The 18,929-nt window shown below is 37.3% G+C and overlaps 3 protein-coding genes and 1 long non-coding RNA gene across 8 annotated transcripts in view; all 4 read left to right on the top strand.

Annotated features, from left to right (window-relative positions):
- The first annotated feature begins 957 nt into the window (after positions 1 to 957).
- On the top strand, positions 958 to 5,359 carry LOC126593480 (uncharacterized). Of its 2 annotated transcripts, none has more exons than XM_050259564.1 (6): positions 958 to 1,418; positions 1,615 to 1,680; positions 2,452 to 2,628; positions 2,935 to 3,033; positions 3,124 to 3,366; positions 4,711 to 5,359. In XM_050259564.1, exons 1-6 carry the CDS (start codon positions 1,407 to 1,409, stop codon positions 5,137 to 5,139), a joined length of 1,026 nt encoding a protein of 341 aa, XP_050115521.1. In that variant the 5' UTR covers positions 958 to 1,406; the 3' UTR covers positions 5,140 to 5,359. The 2 variants fall into 2 exon arrangements, with proteins under 2 accessions (XP_050115521.1, XP_050115522.1); XM_050259565.1 differs by having other exon boundaries at positions 960 to 1,418; positions 1,556 to 1,680.
- Positions 5,360 to 8,829: 3,470 nt separating this feature from the next.
- Positions 8,830 to 14,216, top strand: LOC126593478 (uncharacterized). 2 transcript variants are annotated; one of them, XM_050259563.1, is made up of 3 exons: positions 8,830 to 9,025; positions 9,118 to 9,173; positions 9,274 to 14,216. In XM_050259563.1, the coding sequence occupies exon 3, from the start codon at positions 9,326 to 9,328 to the stop codon at positions 13,850 to 13,852; it is 4,527 nt and encodes a 1,508-aa protein (XP_050115520.1). In that variant the 5' UTR covers positions 8,830 to 9,025; positions 9,118 to 9,173; positions 9,274 to 9,325; the 3' UTR covers positions 13,853 to 14,216. The 2 variants fall into 2 exon arrangements, with proteins under 2 accessions (XP_050115520.1, XP_050115519.1); XM_050259562.1 differs by having other exon boundaries at positions 8,830 to 9,173.
- Positions 14,217 to 15,678: 1,462 nt separating this feature from the next.
- The window catches only part of LOC126593475 (uncharacterized), a 20,671-nt gene continuing 17,420 nt past the window's right edge, over positions 15,679 to 18,929 (top strand). Inside the window, exons 1-2 of one of the 3 annotated variants that reach the window (XM_050259559.1) lie at positions 15,679 to 15,846; positions 16,619 to 16,728. In XM_050259559.1, coding sequence (XP_050115516.1) covers positions 16,647 to 16,728 — 82 coding nt within the window. In that variant the 5' untranslated portion in view covers positions 15,679 to 15,846; positions 16,619 to 16,646. Of the gene's footprint in view, positions 15,938 to 16,615; positions 16,729 to 18,929 lie in introns of all 3 variants that reach the window. The other 2 variants (XM_050259560.1, XM_050259561.1) reach the window with 2 other exon arrangements.
- The window catches only part of LOC126593477 (uncharacterized), a 3,855-nt gene continuing 3,064 nt past the window's right edge, over positions 18,139 to 18,929 (top strand). Inside the window, exon 1 of the long non-coding RNA XR_007612963.1 lies at positions 18,139 to 18,283. This is a non-coding gene — a long non-coding RNA (uncharacterized LOC126593477). The remainder of the gene's footprint in view (positions 18,284 to 18,929) is intronic.

Here is an 18,929-nt window from a genome sequence, read left to right as displayed (position 1 = left end):
CTGGCATTTTCAGTTGTGTCGGAGAATTTTTAAACCCTACATCGGAAACTTGATAGATCAAAATAAATATATAAATGAATGATCCAGTATTAATAACACCGACTTTTAGCATAAATTCACACGTTTATTGGGCTATACAAGCAATTCAGTTGGGAACAATGTCAGTTGTTGGACCATTAGTAGTTGGCTGCTGGATAGCCTACGTGAATTGACTGTATTCCAAGTTTGATATTCATTTTGACATTTCATTCCAGTTGCATATAAGTTCTTTATGTAAATATGAGGTCGATGCTGACGTCAACTCACAGCAAAGATCCACCTTTCGCCAACCATATCAGAGGACTTGTACACAAGATCACAAGATGTCATTGTGCCGGTATATCCATGCTCTACAAGTTGCTCTCCAGCCCAACCCACATCCTATTATGTGCATTCACTTACCATTTTCAGTTCTGTTGAGAATTTTTAAACCCCTTACGCGAAACTTTATAGATCAAAATAAATATATAAATCATAAATGAATGACTCACTGCTAATAACTCCAAGGCCTTTAGCATAAAATTCACACCTACCGGGCTGTACAAACAATATTGGGTTTGGACCAAGTAGTAGTTGGCTGATGGATAACCTAGGTGAATATAACTATATTTCAAATCTATACTGTCACATGTTTTAACTTATCCACGTAACATTGCAAAACTGACATTCAATTTGAAATTTCGTTACGTATAAGTTATTTCTGTAATTATGAGGTCATTCACAGAGTCTTGGGTTATCAAAATGTGGCCACTTGTTCCCGTAAAAAGCTCCAAAGCTTGGCCAGACGGTCCTAACCTCTGCTCTCCTTCCACCACCATCAATCCCAAACGGTCGCCTCCAATTCGTCCACGCACTCACCTCTCCTCTCACCTGCCGGTCAATTTATAATAATTCAGGCCAAAATAATTCCTTAGAAATATAAACAGAAAAAAAAATTTGATAAAAAATAAAATTGGAAAGTAAGGAATGCCAATTCAAAGCTACAACATGAAACGATTTTTTAATTTGACAGAAACACGATTCAATCTGGTACATAAGTTTTACAATATAATTAGTTGAAAATTTGAAAAAAAAAATATTTACAATTAATTGTATTATGAAATTTAAGGTACGGAACCATGTTTCCAGCACACTAATAAATTTCTTCCACAACCGTTGCTAATGCTGTTACATTGTTATTGGTTTTTCTTTCCTTATTTATCGAATCTGAAATCTGTTACTTTTCCATCATTCTATAAATAATAATATTATTATTAATTTAAACAAGAAAAAAAAAGGGTGATAGGAATTTTCAGATGTGGGAAATTTTAAATGGATATTGGTTTCGATATTTGTAATGAGCTACGAAGCTCTGGCTCTGCATTTGCATGGAAAAACAGGTATTAATTTTTTTTTTCTGTTTCAATTTATATATAGATTTACTTACAATATTGTAGATTAATTTATCCTCCTCATTGCTTTTCTTTTTTCTTTAAAATTTTATATAATTTTTCTTATTTTCTTTTGAATTTTGCAGTTGATTTTTGGTGATCGATTGTGTTAAAAAAATTTAGTTTCATTGCATTTTTTTAAAAGATGTCATTCAAAAAGCGGGAAAGCACAACAGATAAAGCATTGTCCCATGAAGAGCAGCTGGCCAAGGTATAGATGAAGTTATAAGATTTTGTTTAGTAAGAATTGATTTTCGCACTCCTGTTTATGTATGATATTTTGACTGAAACGAGAATTAAAGGAATATCAAGAGGTAGAAATAAACAAGGGTGTGCAGAAAGAAAAAAATGTGCGTAAAGCATTTTCTTTTTGTTTCGTTGTAATGGTGTAGGGTTTAGGACAAGCCTTGGTGCAACAAAAATGTTGCTCCTTTGTGATCCAAAGGTCACATGTTTGAGTCGTGAAAACAGTCTCTTTGCAAAGCAAGAGTAAAGCTGTGTACGAAAGACTTTTAGCTTAGAAATTATGCATGGCTGCAGATTAATGATGAGACAATTAAGGAGGTGTGAATTGAATCAAATTTACGGGCAAGAATTTGTCCTTATGATCTCTTAGTACGCCACCAGCCCCAATTCGACTAGAATTGGTATATTTGGAAATGGAGAAACAAGCAGATTTTTTATATGATCCAAAAGCAATCATTGTGAAAGTGCTTTTGATGAGCAACGGATTCAATTGGTCCACAACAAGTCATACTAGAAGAATCAGAAGTTATTTGTCTTCTAACTCGCTGCTCATTAGAAAGCAATCTCCCTTTACTCATCAACCAAATGGGATTATAAGCTGACTTAACGGTGAATTTGAGTCGTCCTTTCGTTGTAGCAGTGAATGGGAACTTTGATGCAGTAAAGTTCTATATATTTTTTTGTTTATTTTGGAACCTTTTTTCATAGGAAATAATTTGGCCCTTGTGCTCTTCAGATTTATGAGGTGAGGAAGATGATGGGTCCTATTGCGGATAGGCTGCCAGCCATTTGTTCAGAAGATTCAATATCAAGGTACCTACGAGCGCGGAACTGGAATACGAAGAAGGCAGGCAAGATGCTGAAAGAAACCATAAAATGGAGGTCGGAGTTCAAGCCCGAGAAGATCCAATGGGTAAGCAATGCGCCTGTATGTTTCAAAGATCTAAACCGTCTATTTTTTAAAGCTTTGACGCATAAACCATTCTTGCCAACAACAAAAAATATCCAAATTAATAGACGAATGTAGTGTTTCCTTTAGAAAATAGACCGTTCGGATCTTAGAAAAATTATGGTTCCCTCTCCTTAAGCTGCATGTTATTTGTAGTTCAAAGAGCTAAACCGTCTATTTTTCAAAGCTTCATGATCCGATCGAGTTATGAAGTCGTTTATGCTTCTGGAATACTCCCATTTGAAAGTGGTTTATTTTTATCTTATGTAGGAAGACATTGCTCAAGAAGCGGAGACAGGAAAAATGTACAGAGCCAATTACTATGACAAGTTTGGAAGGACAGTTCTTATCCTGAGGCCTGGTTTTCAGGTAGTTAAATCGCACGAAAAGCGTCAACGTTAATGTTAGAAGTTGTTACCATTTTTTCTGCTTGATTGTGAAATTCTTTCGTCGTGTCAGAACACGAATGCAGTAAACAAGCAGATCATGTATTTGGTATACTGCATGGAGAATGCCATTCTGAATATGAGTTCAGATCAGGAACAGATGGCGTGGCTAATCGATTTTCAACAGTGGAACACATCAAGCATATCGTTGAAGGCGACTAGGGAAACAGCAAAGATCCTGCAAAATCATTACCCTGAGAGATTGGGAATTGGCATCCTCTATAATCCACCAAAAGTATTTGAGTCCTTTTGGACGGTATGTTATTACGCATCTATCTGCATTTGTTCTTGTTTTCTTGTCTAAACCTAATTATTCTTCAATTTTTATGATATTACTCATTGCATTTGATATTAGGGTTAGTGTATTGAGTTATGTTGGAAACTTGGAATGTAGGCAAGAGCTTCATGATTAACGTTTTCTTGATCTCAATGTGGGAATGATCGAAACCAGAATGTTATGATTAAGTGAATCAATGGAGCAAAGAAATATGGTATGAAGACAATAATAGGTCAGGGTTTCGTTATGGATTTTCTGGGACTAGGGAGTAGATACGGGGGGTTATAAGATGGCGAAGAACAAGAACGGAAAGATAGAAAACTACAGAGAAAAACCAGGGCGACGATAATCTGGCCACGGAACTAGTTTCTGTAACCAGATTTACCTGCCGGCAGACTCTAATGTTGTCAAGGTTTTGTATGTGAAAAACTCTAAATTAAACGTATAAATCTTCTACAAAAATAAACAACTCAAACAAGGTTTTTAAAAACGAAAATCTTGCTTACTGTTTTATGGCATGTAAGGCTTCTCTTGGCTTCACAGAAGCTACCATTGGTTTGTTAGAATTATCTGTCGTTAGTCACCAGTTTTGCGGTTTAAGCAGTTTACGTCGATTCTAAATACTCATATACTTCCCCTTGTGTCCTTCGGGTAAAAACTTGTTGTGCGGAAGCGTCAAATATGAAACCAATAAGCAACAACGGTAAAATATGATAAGACAAATAATCCAAATGACACAAGGATTTATACTGGTTCGGCGTAAGCCTACGTCCAGTTCTGAGACGGCGAGGAAATTCCACTAATATCAAAATGGAGATTACAAATAGAGTTTTAACTCTCAAAACCAATATCCCACATACACCCAATAGCTCTCACTCTCACAAAGAAACAAATGGAGAAGAAGAAACACATATCAAAATCATTCTCTCCCAAAAGCTACACAACATGTAGCAGCAACATCTTTGATTGAGTGATTTCTAACAAAATGGGATTATTACAAATGGTGGGAAGGAGCATCTCATATTCAAATGGGAGAGCCGAATGCTCTCCCTGGTTTCTCTCATCTGCCACTCCTCACTTCACCAAAGGCATAACCAAAAACATATAATAAACAAAAGGAACAAAACCATAATTGCCACATATTCTTTGCCTTTGTAAAAGCCACAAATCAGGGGCTAGACATCATAATAATGTCCCCCTTTTCCTTATTCTATTTTATTAGCCGAAAGGTATTTTGGTTTGTTGTCCACTTGGTCACAAATCCAACAAAACTGACAGCAATGCTCGTCTGAAAAATCTGGTGAAACTTTCTTTGAATTGCAGATGGTAAAACCATTTCTTGAGCAGAAAACACACAAGAAGGTGAAGTTTGTGTACTCGGACAACCCGCAGAGCAAGAAGGTAATGGAAGATCTTTTCAACATGGACAAGTTGGAATCTGCATTTGGTGGAAGAAGTTCAGGTGGTTTTGACTATGAAGCTTACGGACAAAGAATGCGAGAAGATGACAAGAAAATGTCTAGTTTCGTTGACTCTGGCTGTTCGTCAGCTTACTCACCATCAATCATGTCTGAGTTGCAGCGGTCGGAGTTGTCTTCTGACCAATGTTCCGAGGCCTCTGATGAAGGCGGTTGCTCGTCGTGCGACAAAGCAGCTTCATCGAACGTGGAGGTTGCCGATGAGAAGGTACAAGGACAACCGCACGACAGCAAAGATGTTGCAAATGGCAACACAAAAGTAGCTGTACGATGAGCAGTAGATTTTAGGATTTGGTTTTACAGCTCCTTTTCTACACTCTTGGTTAAAAAGTGAATGTAGCCTTCAACGAAGCACCATTTAATGATCATTACTTACACTGAGATTGGAATTTTGGGAATTTGATGCCTTGAAACCCACATCAGCAATGTACTAATAAGATCTTGAAAAGATATTTATACAAATACTGACTTGAGCGTCGGGGTACCTTTCATAAGTTCTCTCCTTTTACTGATCTTTGGGGAAGTGATGTTTGGAGTTTTGCAACAACCTATGTTTTGTTATCAAACAATCTCATGAGATTTGCACCACTTATTTTTTGTAATTTTTGGTTCACATGACAATGCATTATCATATTAGGACGTTATGAAGGAACTGATTCCATGCAAGTCCTTATCGACATGAAAAATTGAATCGAGTGTGGATTGAGTGCATTACCTTATTTATGAAATTGTATTCAGTTCCACTATAAGTCAATATTTACATTACGAAGTGGAGAATTTGAATTAAGTACTATAATCAATCAGAATAATTTAGAATCGAATTCATCAAAAATTGAATTCGCATCCTCTCACTGACGCGTAAAGATAAATATCACATCAGCAGTTGAGAAGTGAGTGCCACTAGCGACCCAGGTTGTACGTAGAACTTCTCGAGGAGAGAGGACAGAGAATCGGAGGAGAGGAGAGAGGATCAGATCATGAGAGGAGAGAGAAAGAGCAGAGAATCAGATGAGTTGATTTTATAACCTGGATGGCAAGTCAGATCTATTTGCCGGTTTGAGATTTCCCAGCACCAAGCTAATGTTTGTTTCAGCGTTAATATTTTTTGCTTTTCATTTTCAGAGTAATTGTATTTCCTACTGCAGGCTTGGCCTTTATTTGACGTAGATCAAATGATCGAGTGGATTGAAAAGAAAATAGACCGATGGAAGACAAAGGAAGGAACGTAGTGAGAGTCTACAGAATTGATTTTGGCCCATAATACATTTTTGAAAAAAAAATGATGCTATAGTTCAAACTCACCGTTTTACTGTGACATACGATGGATGCAGGCACCCTTTGTCATTAGATTCCGGATTGTGATTGTTAGCGATAGTGATAACAAAACTACTACGAATTGTCAGTAAAATCATCCCCCACTTCTGTGTACGAAGTCCATGAAAAAGATCATGCTGGGAAGAGTCCCATGCCATTGGTCGCCACTAGTGACATGGTCTCCCATCCTTGTATTTGATAAGGCATTCTAATATATTTAGATTTAGTAACAGAGGAGCATTTCCCTCGTTTAAGAACGGCCATTCCTGCACTATTCTTCCCTACTAAAAACAGAATTGATAATTTCGATAACCAGAACAAAAATGTAAAAGTGAGCAGTTGAGGTTAAAACAATAAAAGCACATTTATTTATGTCAATGGTCGACCACGTATTCTTTGATTACTTGATAGGGATGCAACTCGGACGGATTGGGCAGGTTGGAAAGTCAACCTAATTCTAACCCAACATTTACAATTCGGGCTCAGGTTCGGGTTGGGTTGTATTCGGGTTCATTTGGGTTCGGATTTCATTGGGTTAGGGTTTACTTAGGTTGGGTTCGGGTTACCCAATTTTTTCAAGTTTAATCTTGTAACGATTTAATTTTGCCAAAAATTCCTGAAAAAATAAGCCTAGTAGCATCAAAGCTAGCTAACTTTAATTTCATAAATCAATCTACTATAAAGTTTTAGGATTTAAAGACTACGAATATGAGGTGATTAATCAAATCCTCTTATTCCCTAGAAGTTTAAGTAATTATAATTTATTAAAAAAATATTAGAAAGGGCGTTGGTTTTTGGACTTAGCTCACTTGGGTGTAGTATGCGCATTAATTGATATGAGCTACAATTTGGTTAGATTGTGTTTGGTTGGTGGGGTCGGGTTGGGTTGGGTTGAGGATGGACGGACAAATGATCAACCCAACTCCATCCAATCAATGAACAGATCGAAATTGAGTTGGGTTCGAGCAAGTTATAACTAAAAAAAAAACCCACTTGTTCGGCGTTTAAAGTAGGATTGGACATGGGCGGGTTTAGATTGGCTCAACCCAAATTGTACCCCTATTACTTAGTGACTAAGAAAACATTTTTTATGCTGAAAAAAAAGAAGAAGAAGAATTCTCTTATACAATCACCAATAAACTTAAACTTTAAGCTCTAAACCTAATACATACTATGATTTGAGCGGATTTACAATTGCAAATCTAATGTTGTGTGGCTTTACACTTTTATTTTAGCATAGATTATTAGTCATTGATGTATTTTTGCTCACTACTCTCGCGTTATGAATCGGTTACATTTTTATTTTAGCATAGATTATTAGTCATTGATGCATTTTTGCTCACTACTCTCGCGTTATGAATCGGTGACACGAAAGAATATCGTTGTTGTAGCAAGTTGTCATGTTGGAAAATTCATGGACAACATGTAATTATTTTATGTAAGCTTGCAAGAAAAGGAAAGTGAATATTAAAAGTCCTCTGCCCGAGGTTGTTATGATCATCCATCCACACACACGCATTACCATCGATCATTCTTACTTTTAATAATTGGTAGAGATTATGAGCTCCCACCCACCGCACGCGACGCGAATATCATAAAGAGATGAACGGTCAAGATGTATGCCTATGTAGCTACAGTGGGACAGTGGGTATATAAACATAACTTATAAAACAGAAGCACCACGAATGAGAATATAATAATAGGGAGAATTATTTCTTGTTATTTGAGGAATGTTCTAATTTAATTTAGAATAGTACATGGCCATTTAAATAATGGACAAAAGTTCTTATTCAAAATTGTTGGTTATTGATTTATAAAACTTCGTGTTCATGATCAGAACCGTTCATATTATAAATTATTATTTAAAGATCGTCGCTACAAAACAAAAACTTAATTAAAACTAAGGTCGTTTAATCACCGAATTGTTTAAAAATAGATCACATAATTAGTAAAAGTATTACGAATAGTTTATGGATGCGGTATAATAGATTGACTAAACGACCTTAGTTTTAATTCATTTTCGCAAAGATGATCTTTACAAAGTGATCCATAATATGAATAGTTCTGATCATAAGCACGAAGCTTTGTAATTCGGCCACAAAGAGTTTTGAGTACGAGTTCCTACTCATCCTTGAGTAGCCAAACATTATTTTATAATCCAAACTATAGATGAAAAAAATTTAGTGCATAGAAGAAAATTTGTGTATATCAGCTTCAAAGAAAGAGTTTTGAGAAGGAATCGCTTAATTCCTTATTTCCTTTATCAGGTGATTGTTTAGGAATCATAGTTTGCGATCTAGATAGACGGGAAAAATTTTGAGTATGCTAGCCTAACTAACGAACTAGTCAGATCCACCCTCACAACAAATTAAATATGTACATTGGGAGTTGTACCTACATGAAGTTAAATGTTACTTTACCTAAAGTGAGATCCATTTTCCTTGTGAGAACGACGAATGGTATAACAACAAAAACGGGATATATTCCTTTGTGGGACTGCGGAGCATGCCTGATTATCTAACTAGTTAAAATTTCTTACCAAAATTTTCTTAATGACTAAGGAGAATTTATTCGATGACACGAATACATCGACACATTAACCATTACGTGAACAAAGAAGTTGGTGTCGTGACTTTTTGACCGAGTAGCTTCCTTTTTTCTCTTCTTTCTGTGCCGCTCCATTTTCCTCTGTCAACTCTAAAATATCAAATCAAATATATACCAAAAACCACTGACATACACTAATGGAGATATAAAATTATAGATACATACATACAGCTTTCCTTAGCTGTTTTTCCCTCAAAAGATAAAGCTGAGGAGATTCCCGTTGCCCTTTACTTTCCATGGTTTTTCATCTGCCCCCTCAGTCTCCATTTTTCTTTCCCTTCCAGAAAAAACTCAACTTTTTCCATTTTTTCTCATCAATTTCTGCTTTCAGGTTTTTGATTGATCTTCATCTGATCGCTTTGGACTCCCATCTGGTTCTTCACTGAGGTGGGGTTTTCTTTTCTCCGATTGTTTCCTACTTGTTTTTCAAGCTTTTAGCTTCTGCTTTTAGCGTGTTGATTGATTGGTTAATTTTCTGTTCATACAGATTGGAACTGCAATCAGTATTTATATCCATAATCCACTGAGAAGTTTAAAAAATGGGGTTGGTGTTAGAAATTGGAGTTAAACTCCGGAAAATTGTGTTGATTTCATACGGAATATGTTACAGATCAGTTTGCAATCATCCATTTCTTGCTGGGATGCTGCTTTTTCTGCTATTTCTGTACAGATCGTTTCCTTTTTTGTTTGCCCTTTTGGTTTCGACGTCCCCGGTTTTAGTCTGCACTGCTGTTCTTCTAGGAACCCTTCTGAGTTTTGGCCAAACCAACGTACCCGAAATCGAAAGGGAAGAGAAGGTTACCTGTGATGACGTTGCTTCTCTTAGAACTATGGGTTTAGGGGATGACACTGTCGTGCTTGAGAGAGGTGGGAGCTTTTCCGCGGAGAGGTTTGTGGGAGAGACTAGGGATTTTGTTGATGCATCCATAGAGAAAGCAAGTAGTGAGGTTGAGGATCGTGATGGTTTGGGTGTTTATGTGCCACTTATTAGTGAGGATTTGCAAAACACTGATAGTGTGAAGAGAGTGAATGAGGATTGCGATGGTTCGGTTGTTTATGTGCCACTTATTGATCAGGATTTGCAAAACATTGGTGGTGAGAAGAGAGAGATTGAGGATGTGGAGAGAGAATTAGACAGTTCGGAGTTGGGAGAGCGGAGAAAGATTGATAATGATCACTTGGGGATTGAAGGCATTGACTGGGATGTGGCAGCTGTTGATCAGCAGTACACTTTCTTTCAAAAGGTTCAAAATGAGATTCGTCGAGTGGAAGACGATGATTTATCTCCTCGAGGGTCAGGTTATGCTCATGAGGGCGATCACTTGTACTCTTCACTGCTTGGGAATGGTGGTGGTGATGATGAGGCTGTTGGGCAGCAGTATACTTCTTTTCAAAAGGTGCGAAATGAGATTCGTCGAGTGGAAGACGATGATATATCTCCTCGAGGGTCAGGCTATGCTCACGATGGTGATCACTTGTATTCTTCACTGCTTCGCAGTGGGGGTGATGACGAGGCTGGCGAAGATGTGGATGATGAGGCTTCAGATTCTGAGTCGGATCGAGCGGAGAGTTCCTCGCCAGATGCTTCAATGGCTGACATTCTTCCAATGCTTGATGAGCTGCACCCTCTTTTAGACTCAGAAGCTCCACAGCCAGCTCATGTGTCCCATGGTCATGAGTCCGATGCTGCTTCAGACCAGTCTAATAGGAGCAATGCTGGCAGTGTTGAGTCTGATGTGGAAACTGAAAACCACGGTGGAGAAGTAGGAGAGGACGGGGATGATTATAATGACGGTGACAAGGAAGAAGCACCAGATGGGAAGGATGATGAAAGCAAATCTGCGATCAAGTGGACCGAGGATGACCAAAAGAATCTCATGGATTTGGGGAATCTGGAGCTCGAAAGGAACCGACGGTTGGAGAACCTTATTGCAAGGAGAAGAGCAAGGAAAAGCTTCAAAATAACGGCAGAGAAGAATCTAATAGATTTTGATAGTGTTGATCTTCCGTTTAATGTTGCACCAATTTCAACAGCAAGACACAACCCATTTGATCTGCCATATGATTCCTTTGACAACTTGGGGTTACCACCCATTCCTGGGTCTGCTCCGTCTGTAATGTTGCCAAGGCGAAACCCCTTTGATCTTCCTTACGAGTCTAATGAAGAAAAACCTGATCTAAAGGGAGACCCTTTTGAGCAAGAGTTTATGCTGATTCACGCCAAGGATGCAATCTTCCGAAGGCATGAAAGCTTCAGTTTGGGACCATCAACCTTAGGGCAGCCGAGGCAAGAGAGGCAAGATTTTAAGTGGAGACCTGTTTTTGTACCCGAAAGGTTGGCTTCAGAAGGAACAAGCAGTTCCTTATTTCAAAGACAATTAAGTGAAATTAGCGAATCAAAGTTGAGTTCTGTTCCCGATACCGAATCAGTGAGTTCTGCTGCAGATCTGGATGAAAGGAACTTCAGTGAGCAAGACTTTACTAAAGAAGTAGAAGTGATATCCAACATTTACCATGCTACTGATGATCTTGTTGAGCACGGAAGTCAATCCTCTGAAGATGTAGGTTCTCTGGAAATTGAACAGGCCGGAAAAAGAGATGTTCAACATAATGAGCTTGAAATAAAATTGGTTGAATCGCAAGACCTGGAACCGAGCTTGGCTGGTGCAACTGGTTTAGCTACTCATGTGGAACATGTTAACGAAGATCATTTCAAACCAGAACCGATTGAAGAGAACAACAGCAGTTCGTCAAGCTTGTCGTCTTTGACAGAAGAGGATGAAAAGATTGCAGATGTAGTGGAAGGTGGGTCAACCAGTTTGGAGGCAAGAGGTGATATCGCCAAGGAGTTTGTAATTTCGCCACAACCTTCGCTGAAGGAGTCAGAAGTCCAGTTTATGAGCAGGACGCGGAATGAAGATGAACACGATGAGCCAGTCTATGACTCAACCCCCCTACCAACTGAAAAGATCCTTTCCTTTAACTCTATTTCTTCTGATATACAGGCAGATGTATCCGAAATGGTTACACCTCCAGCATTAGCTGAAGTGCAAGTTCCGTTCGTAGACCGGGGTTGTGAAGTGTATGGTGAGAGCACAGACAAAGATACTTCAGGTTTTGTAGAGACAAGCGGTGCCACCTCAAAAGTACATGCATCAGATGAAATTGAAAGAAGCTTGGGGACTGGCAACCAAGTTGGCTTAGCGGTTTCACATTCAGAGGATGATATGTCTCTCCCTAAGATTTTTGACATGAAGACAGCCGATTGTAGTTATCAATCTGTTCTTTCTGAAGAACAGCCGTCATCAGAGCTGGATAAAGTCCTTTCCTGGTCAGATAAATCCATGGTTGAACCATATCTTGATGATCATGTGGAAGCACTTATTATTAAAGAAGAAGTAGATGACATAAAGGAGATTGATGCAGGGTTGCTGTCGGAATTGGATGCAGTTGGGGACTTCAGTGCGAATGAAGTTGTTGGTGAGGCACTCCATTCAGAGGAGCTGATTCCAGAGGAAGCAAATGTTTTAAGCACTGAATTTGGTGATTTAAACCTGTCAGATTTGAACCAGGAGCTACCAGTTGTTGAAGCAAGATCAATTGAAAATATTGACACGGATTTTAAGCTAATTCATAAGGGACTAGCTGTTGAGGAAGTCGTTCTTCCCAGTGTGGTTGACGATCAGCTAGTGGTGGAAGCGTCCAAAAATACTGTCCAGACCAGTTCGGAGTCGCCAATTGTTGAAGCAAGATACTTGGAAGATTCAGAGTTGCCAACTGTTGAAGAGAGATACTTGGAAGCATCCGAAAATACTGTCCAAACCAGTTCAGAGTTGCCAATTGTTGAAGCAAGCTACTTGGAAGATAATGTCACCGATTTAAAGCAAGATTCAGAAGGTAATGTTAATGAGCTGCCGCAAGTCTCCGAAGATAATAATGTTGGTGAGCTTTCAAATGGGTCGGAAGAAGTAGGAACTACCGGCGTGGATTCTACAGAGGTGGTTGCATCAAGCAACACAGTATCAAGTGTTCAAGAAGATATCAATGCAGATACTGCTTTGGAGCAAGTCTTAGAAAGTCATGTTGATGAGTTGCCGAAGGCAACAACAATTTCAAATGATGGGTCTGAAGAAATACAATGTAATGCCATGGGTTCTTTGGATGAGATGGCATCAAGCAACATAATATCGGGCTTTCAACTAGAAAATATCACTACTCCGAAGCAAGTCTCAGACAGTCATGTTAATGATGGATCGGAAGCAGGAACTGGTGCAATAGGTTCTACGGAAGATATTGCATCAAGCAATACATTATCAAGTGTTCAAGAAGATACCAATGCAGATACTGCTTTGGAGCAAGTCTCAGAAAGTCATGTTGATGAGTTGCCAGAAGCGACCTCAATCTCAGATGATGAATCGGAAGAAGTAGGAATTGGTGCAATAAGTTCTACGGAGGAGGTTGGCAATAGTGTTCAAGAAGATACCAATGCAGATACTGCTTTAGAGAAAGTCTCAGAAAGTCATGTTACTGAGTTGCCAAAAGTGATGTCAATTTCAAATGATGGGTTTGAAGGAGGAACTGGTGCAGTGGGTCATGCGGAGGAGATTGCATCAAGCAATATGCTATCGAGTGTTCATGAAGATATCACTACTCTGAAGCACATATCAGAAAGTCATGTTAATGATGGAGCGGAAGAAATAGGAACTAATTCAATGGGTTCTACGGAGGAGATTGCATCAAGTGATATACTATCAAGTGGTCAAGAGAATAGCACTCTGGAGCAAGTCTCGGAAAGTCGTGTCGACGAGCTTTTAAAACCAACATCACATTTGAAGGAGCGATTGTCAGAACAAGGAATTAATGCAATGGCGTCGACTGAGGAGATTGCATCAAGCACCACAAAACATGGTGTTCAAGAAACTATAACTAGACCTATTGCTTTCGAGCAAGTCCCGGGAAGTAATGTTGATGGTGAGCCACCAAAACCATCTACACAGAACGTACTGGCAGAGGTAGTACCTCATGCAACGGATCTTCCAGTAGAGAATATAAAACACGAAAACTGAAGAACATGTTCGGTGGTTTGCAACTTCAAGCTCTTTGTTTTCTCCGGTGTGGTGTGGTTATAATCATATTTGGGTAAGTGGTAGTTTCGTTGGCTGATCTTTTGGTTTATTGGTTTCTTCAAGAATGAGGATTTGGTTTGGTTTCTTGACGTGTGAAATTTTCGTGTTTTATCCTACATTTTGTAAGTAGCCGACCTCATTTAGTGGTAAAAAGCTTTGTTGTCGTTGTTGTTGGATCCTACATTTGGTAAGAATCGGGTGAAAGATTGGCTTTGATCATCTGTATTGTACATTATGTTTTGGATGTAAAAGTTTTGGGGTTCTCATATTGTAGCTATGAATCCGAGTAGTTTCTTCTGTCTCATTTTCTTTATATTTCTTATCAGATCCCGCCGTTGATTCTTTAATTTTCAACTTAGTTGGCTGCCTCAAGCATTCTGCAAGTATCTAAAAGGGAGCCGTTTTGACATTTGTTGCTCTAAAAAAATCATCATGCACTTCTTTCTTTCTGGTGAAAGAAAACAAGAGGTTAGAAGTGTGAAGACTATTTGTAATGCATGAACAATTGTCAATTGTAAATGTGTGTGTGTGGGATTCACACGCATGAACAGTTTCATAGTTGACATTCTTGTGCACGAACGATTATCAATTGTAGATGTGTGTGAGAATTACACGCATCAACAAAATTTATTTAATGATTTACAATTGAATATGAAAATAAAATAAAATCTTATACGCTAATCCGTAACTCTCACTTAACATCGTGTGTGTATATATATATTTGTATATACATACATATATATATATATATATATATCTCTATAAATTTGTATTACAAAATATCCAGTAAGTGTACTGCAATTCCTAGTCACAATGGAGAAAAAAAAAATTTACTTCTTTGGGTATCCCAAACATGACGGGATGCTAGAAGTGCTAGCTATAATTTTAAAGAGATCAAACTAAAGATATCAAACATATTGGGATGTTAGACATGTTAGCTATACATTCGATTATCAAACTAGTTTTTATTTTTCATTAAAAGTGAAAAAGAAAATAAAAATAAAACAAATGTCAAACAAAACCTAAGTATTTCTACAAAACATACTCAAAAGTCAAAAACGCATTTGCAATTTGATAGAAACACATTTTGGGTTTCAATTTTTGGTGTCAATTCAATTTTTATGTACTTATTCGTAAAATATTAAAAGGTGGTGGTTAAAAACAAAAAATGGGTAAAGCTTTGGGGCTATCCCATAATTTTGCTCTCTCCTGTTTTGAGGACAATAGTATTTTTGTTTAATTGGATGAGATGCTTTATTAAATATCACTAAATACTACATAATGATAGAAAATTTATTCAAAACTCAAACGTGTCAAAAATTAAATTTGCGTCTCAACTAAAAGACATGATGTCAGATTAATGAACCCAGTTCCTCTTTGGATCTAATGATTCTGAGCCTAAGGATCAAATGATCCGAACTGTTGAAATTTGATCAAATAGTTACAATTATTACAACTTTAGAAGGATTCTTATTTGTGGCCGTTGAATCATATTTCAACAGTTTAGATCATTTGATCTTTAAGCTCAGTATCTTTAGTTCCAGAGAGAACCTAGGTCCCTGATTAATAACTTCACGGTACTTTAAACAAAATGTTGTAAAAGTATGAGAAACCTTATGTTCGATTCTTACCAAATAAGAATTTGAATTACTTTATTGTTAGCTTGTGTGAGATTAAGTCCACTCCAGCTTTATAAATAGTATCGTTTGTTAAAAAAAAAAATAAATAAATAAAGCAGAAAATAAAATTTGCAAAGCAAAAAGGAGAATAGCAAATATCGAATAGCCCGGCGTCGTTTCAGACTCCAGAGGAAGGAGGAAGGAGAGGGACCGAGAGCACTTGGGCCTCAGCAAAAGTAGCCGGAAGAAGAGAGAGAAAGAGAGCGACGTCCATCCGCGAGAGAAAGAGAGCGACGTCCATCCGCTGCTGCTCCGGTAAGTCTCCGAACCATGTCGTTCCTCCTTCTTCTTCATTTCCGTCCTTCTCCCTGATTCGATTCCTCAACGGCGTTTCGGTTCGAAAACTGTGCGTGACCACGCAAGTCTGTCTAAACCCTAGAATTTGGTTTTGTCAATATTCGTTTTTGTGTGGAAAATAAAGCTTCTTTTTTTCATCGGGAATTAGTGAGTAAAGTCGAGAAGTATGTGTTCCAATACAATTATAGATAAAGAGTAATAGTCGAATTGATTGATGAAAAGGAAGCACAGTCGTATGAGATTGGTGGGTTTTGAGAATAATGAAGGCCATGAAGTGCCTATTTAGCTAATTTCAAATTTTAATTTAGGAAACGGGTTAATTTTTTTATAATTTTTTTAGCTGTGATTGCACTGAAATATGTAGCAGGATTAGTGTAAAGAATTGTTTATTCTGTTGATTGAATCCCGCACTTGAATGGGTCTAAGAAAGTTATAAACTTTACAAATTGTACTTACATTTTTTACTTTATTTACTTAATTTCAAATTTTAGTTCAGGAATTGGGGGCATTTTTATAATTTATGTGTTTATTTCACTGGGATTGCATGTAAATATGTAGCACGACGGGACGGTATTGAGTACCAGGATTAGTGTAAAGAATTGTTTATTCTGTTGATGCAATCTTGTACTTGAATGCGTGAAACAAAAGTTAAAAACTTTACAAGTTCTAAGTACATTTTTCGTATTACTTTTAAATTTTTAGTATAACAATACAGTTTTTATGGCAGCAGGGGATGTAAAAAACTGAGCAACAGCATAATGAGTAACGTTGAACCTTTTGACGGACAGATATTGGCTGACAAGCTTTCAAAACTCAACAGTTCACAACAATGCATTGAATGTATCCTCTTAACAAATCCCCTGTGTATAGTACTTGATGGTTTAGCTAATTTATGTTTTGGTAATGATGTTTACAAGGAGGGAATAGCATTTGTTTCAGTGTAGCTGTATTACGCATCTACTCGTTAACATACTCTTTTATAAGAATTTTTGGTAAGAATAAAATACTAATACATGTTTTATATTACTAGGATCTTGCTGAATCTAATTCAATACAACTTTATCCTTTTCCCTAATTTTAGATTTGTGAAGAAACTCCTAATTTTAGATTTGTGAAGAAACTTGTAATGTTAAAGCTTTTACCTTTTCTGTATGCTCTTGTTTTTGGCTGCGTTAAAATTGTATTAGTTGGTGAAGTTTCAACTGTATCTATGTTTTCTCTTTGTGCTATAGTTTACAAGCAACTATCACACATATATTGCATGTTAGAATGACTGTTACTGTAGGAGGAGAAAGAGAGAGTGATGATAGTTATTGTAGAGGAAGAGAGAGTGCTGAAAAGATTGTGTAGAGATTTTTATATTTTTATTTTATTGAAATGAATTTTAGTTACTAGTTATCCAAATTATATATTTTATTTTCTTTTATTAAGGGTAAAATGCGTGTTGGAGGTTCTTTTTATATTGTAAGTGCCTAGATATATATTTTTTTTGTTGCAAATGTTGGTCCTTTATATATCTATACTTCCCTTAATAATAGTATAGATTATGTAAATAACTTTTGCCATTCACTTCTCAATAGATACTATTTTGATGTCATAGAATGTGATTTTTATTAAGTTTATTGACTGTACTACGATTTATGTTCTAGGGTGGATATCTTGTCCACTTTGTTTGCATTTTGTTGAGTAGTAGTAACATTTCTTTCTTATAAAAGAAAATGTAACTATTCAAATTATATGGAGGATCATTCTTGTGCATATATATGCCTCCCACTCTTTCCTCCCCTTAACGCCTCGTTCTAACACTGTAATATTTTGTTTGTAAAACTTAAGTGATGCATTGACGATGGCAGTATCTGCTATCTTGAAGTTATATCCATCGTGAAGTTATATTTTTAAAAAATGTTTTCCCATCATGGCTTCTTTGAGCCAAAAAACTGAACGCTCCTAAACAACTTCCTTCTTTCTTTTCCTTTTCCCGCCTGCTGGTAATTAAGGCTCGCAGACCTGGGGCATAAACTTAACATGAGCTCTTGGAGGCAAGTGGCTGTAGCACTTAAGTTCTCCATAGAGATTGCTGCTAAATGCCTTAGCAGTTGTGCTGTTTTATTGGATAAATAGTGAACAGTGATTTAAATTTGTCATGGGAACGTCTTAGCATGGCTTGTCTCTTGCGTCGTGTACATCATGTTACTTTATTTTAGATGACATCAATATTAAGAGTTCTAGGTGTTGAACAAAAAGAGTATACAAGATAACTCTAATTATTCCAAGAAGAAGAAAATAAAGCACACTCTAAAGAAAGCTCACAAAAAACACTAATTAGCAAAGCTTTTCTTATTTAGCACTTAGCTTTGTTTTTCCTTTGGATGATTTACAAGGCTTGGGGACTTGGGTATTTATAGCAAACCAAATGAAAGCTACTTAATTAAACTAAGATTATTTACTACCACACAAAACACATTAATTGCACCTAATTATTTTTTCCACACAACCATACCTAACATTGCCTAACATTGCCTAACTTTGACATTGATTTTCAACACTCCCCCTCAATGTCAGCTCTCATTCTTTGCACTGTGCTGAGCAGACAGCGAAATATTTCGAGCTTACCTGTACTCAAAACTTTTTGTGAACAAGTCCGCAACTTGATCATTCGTCTTAACCTGTTTCATCTCAATCTCTTCTTGCAGAACCTTTTCTCTGATAAAGTGATAGTGCACTTCAACATGTTTAGTTCTTGCATGAAACCAAACAAATTGCCGACTGATTGTAACAGTACAACGGAACAGCATAGTCTACTGATTGATGTAGATTATTCATAAGCTGTATCAACCATGTACTCTCTTGAGCTGCTATTGCTGCTGCTCGATACTCAGCTTCAGTGGTTGACAATGATACCGTCGGCTGTCTCTTGCTACACCAAGAGATGGTTCCAGAACCAAGCTTAAACACATACCCAGTTGTTGATCTCCTGGTGTCATAATCTCCTGCATAGTCAGCATCACAGTAACCAACTAACTTGCAGTCTTCACCTTTCT

Source organism: Malus sylvestris, chromosome 12, assembly GCF_916048215.2.
Source record: "Malus sylvestris chromosome 12, drMalSylv7.2, whole genome shotgun sequence".
Taxonomy (NCBI): domain Eukaryota; kingdom Viridiplantae; phylum Streptophyta; class Magnoliopsida; order Rosales; family Rosaceae; genus Malus; species Malus sylvestris.
This window is presented reverse-complemented; position numbering and strand designations above follow the sequence as displayed.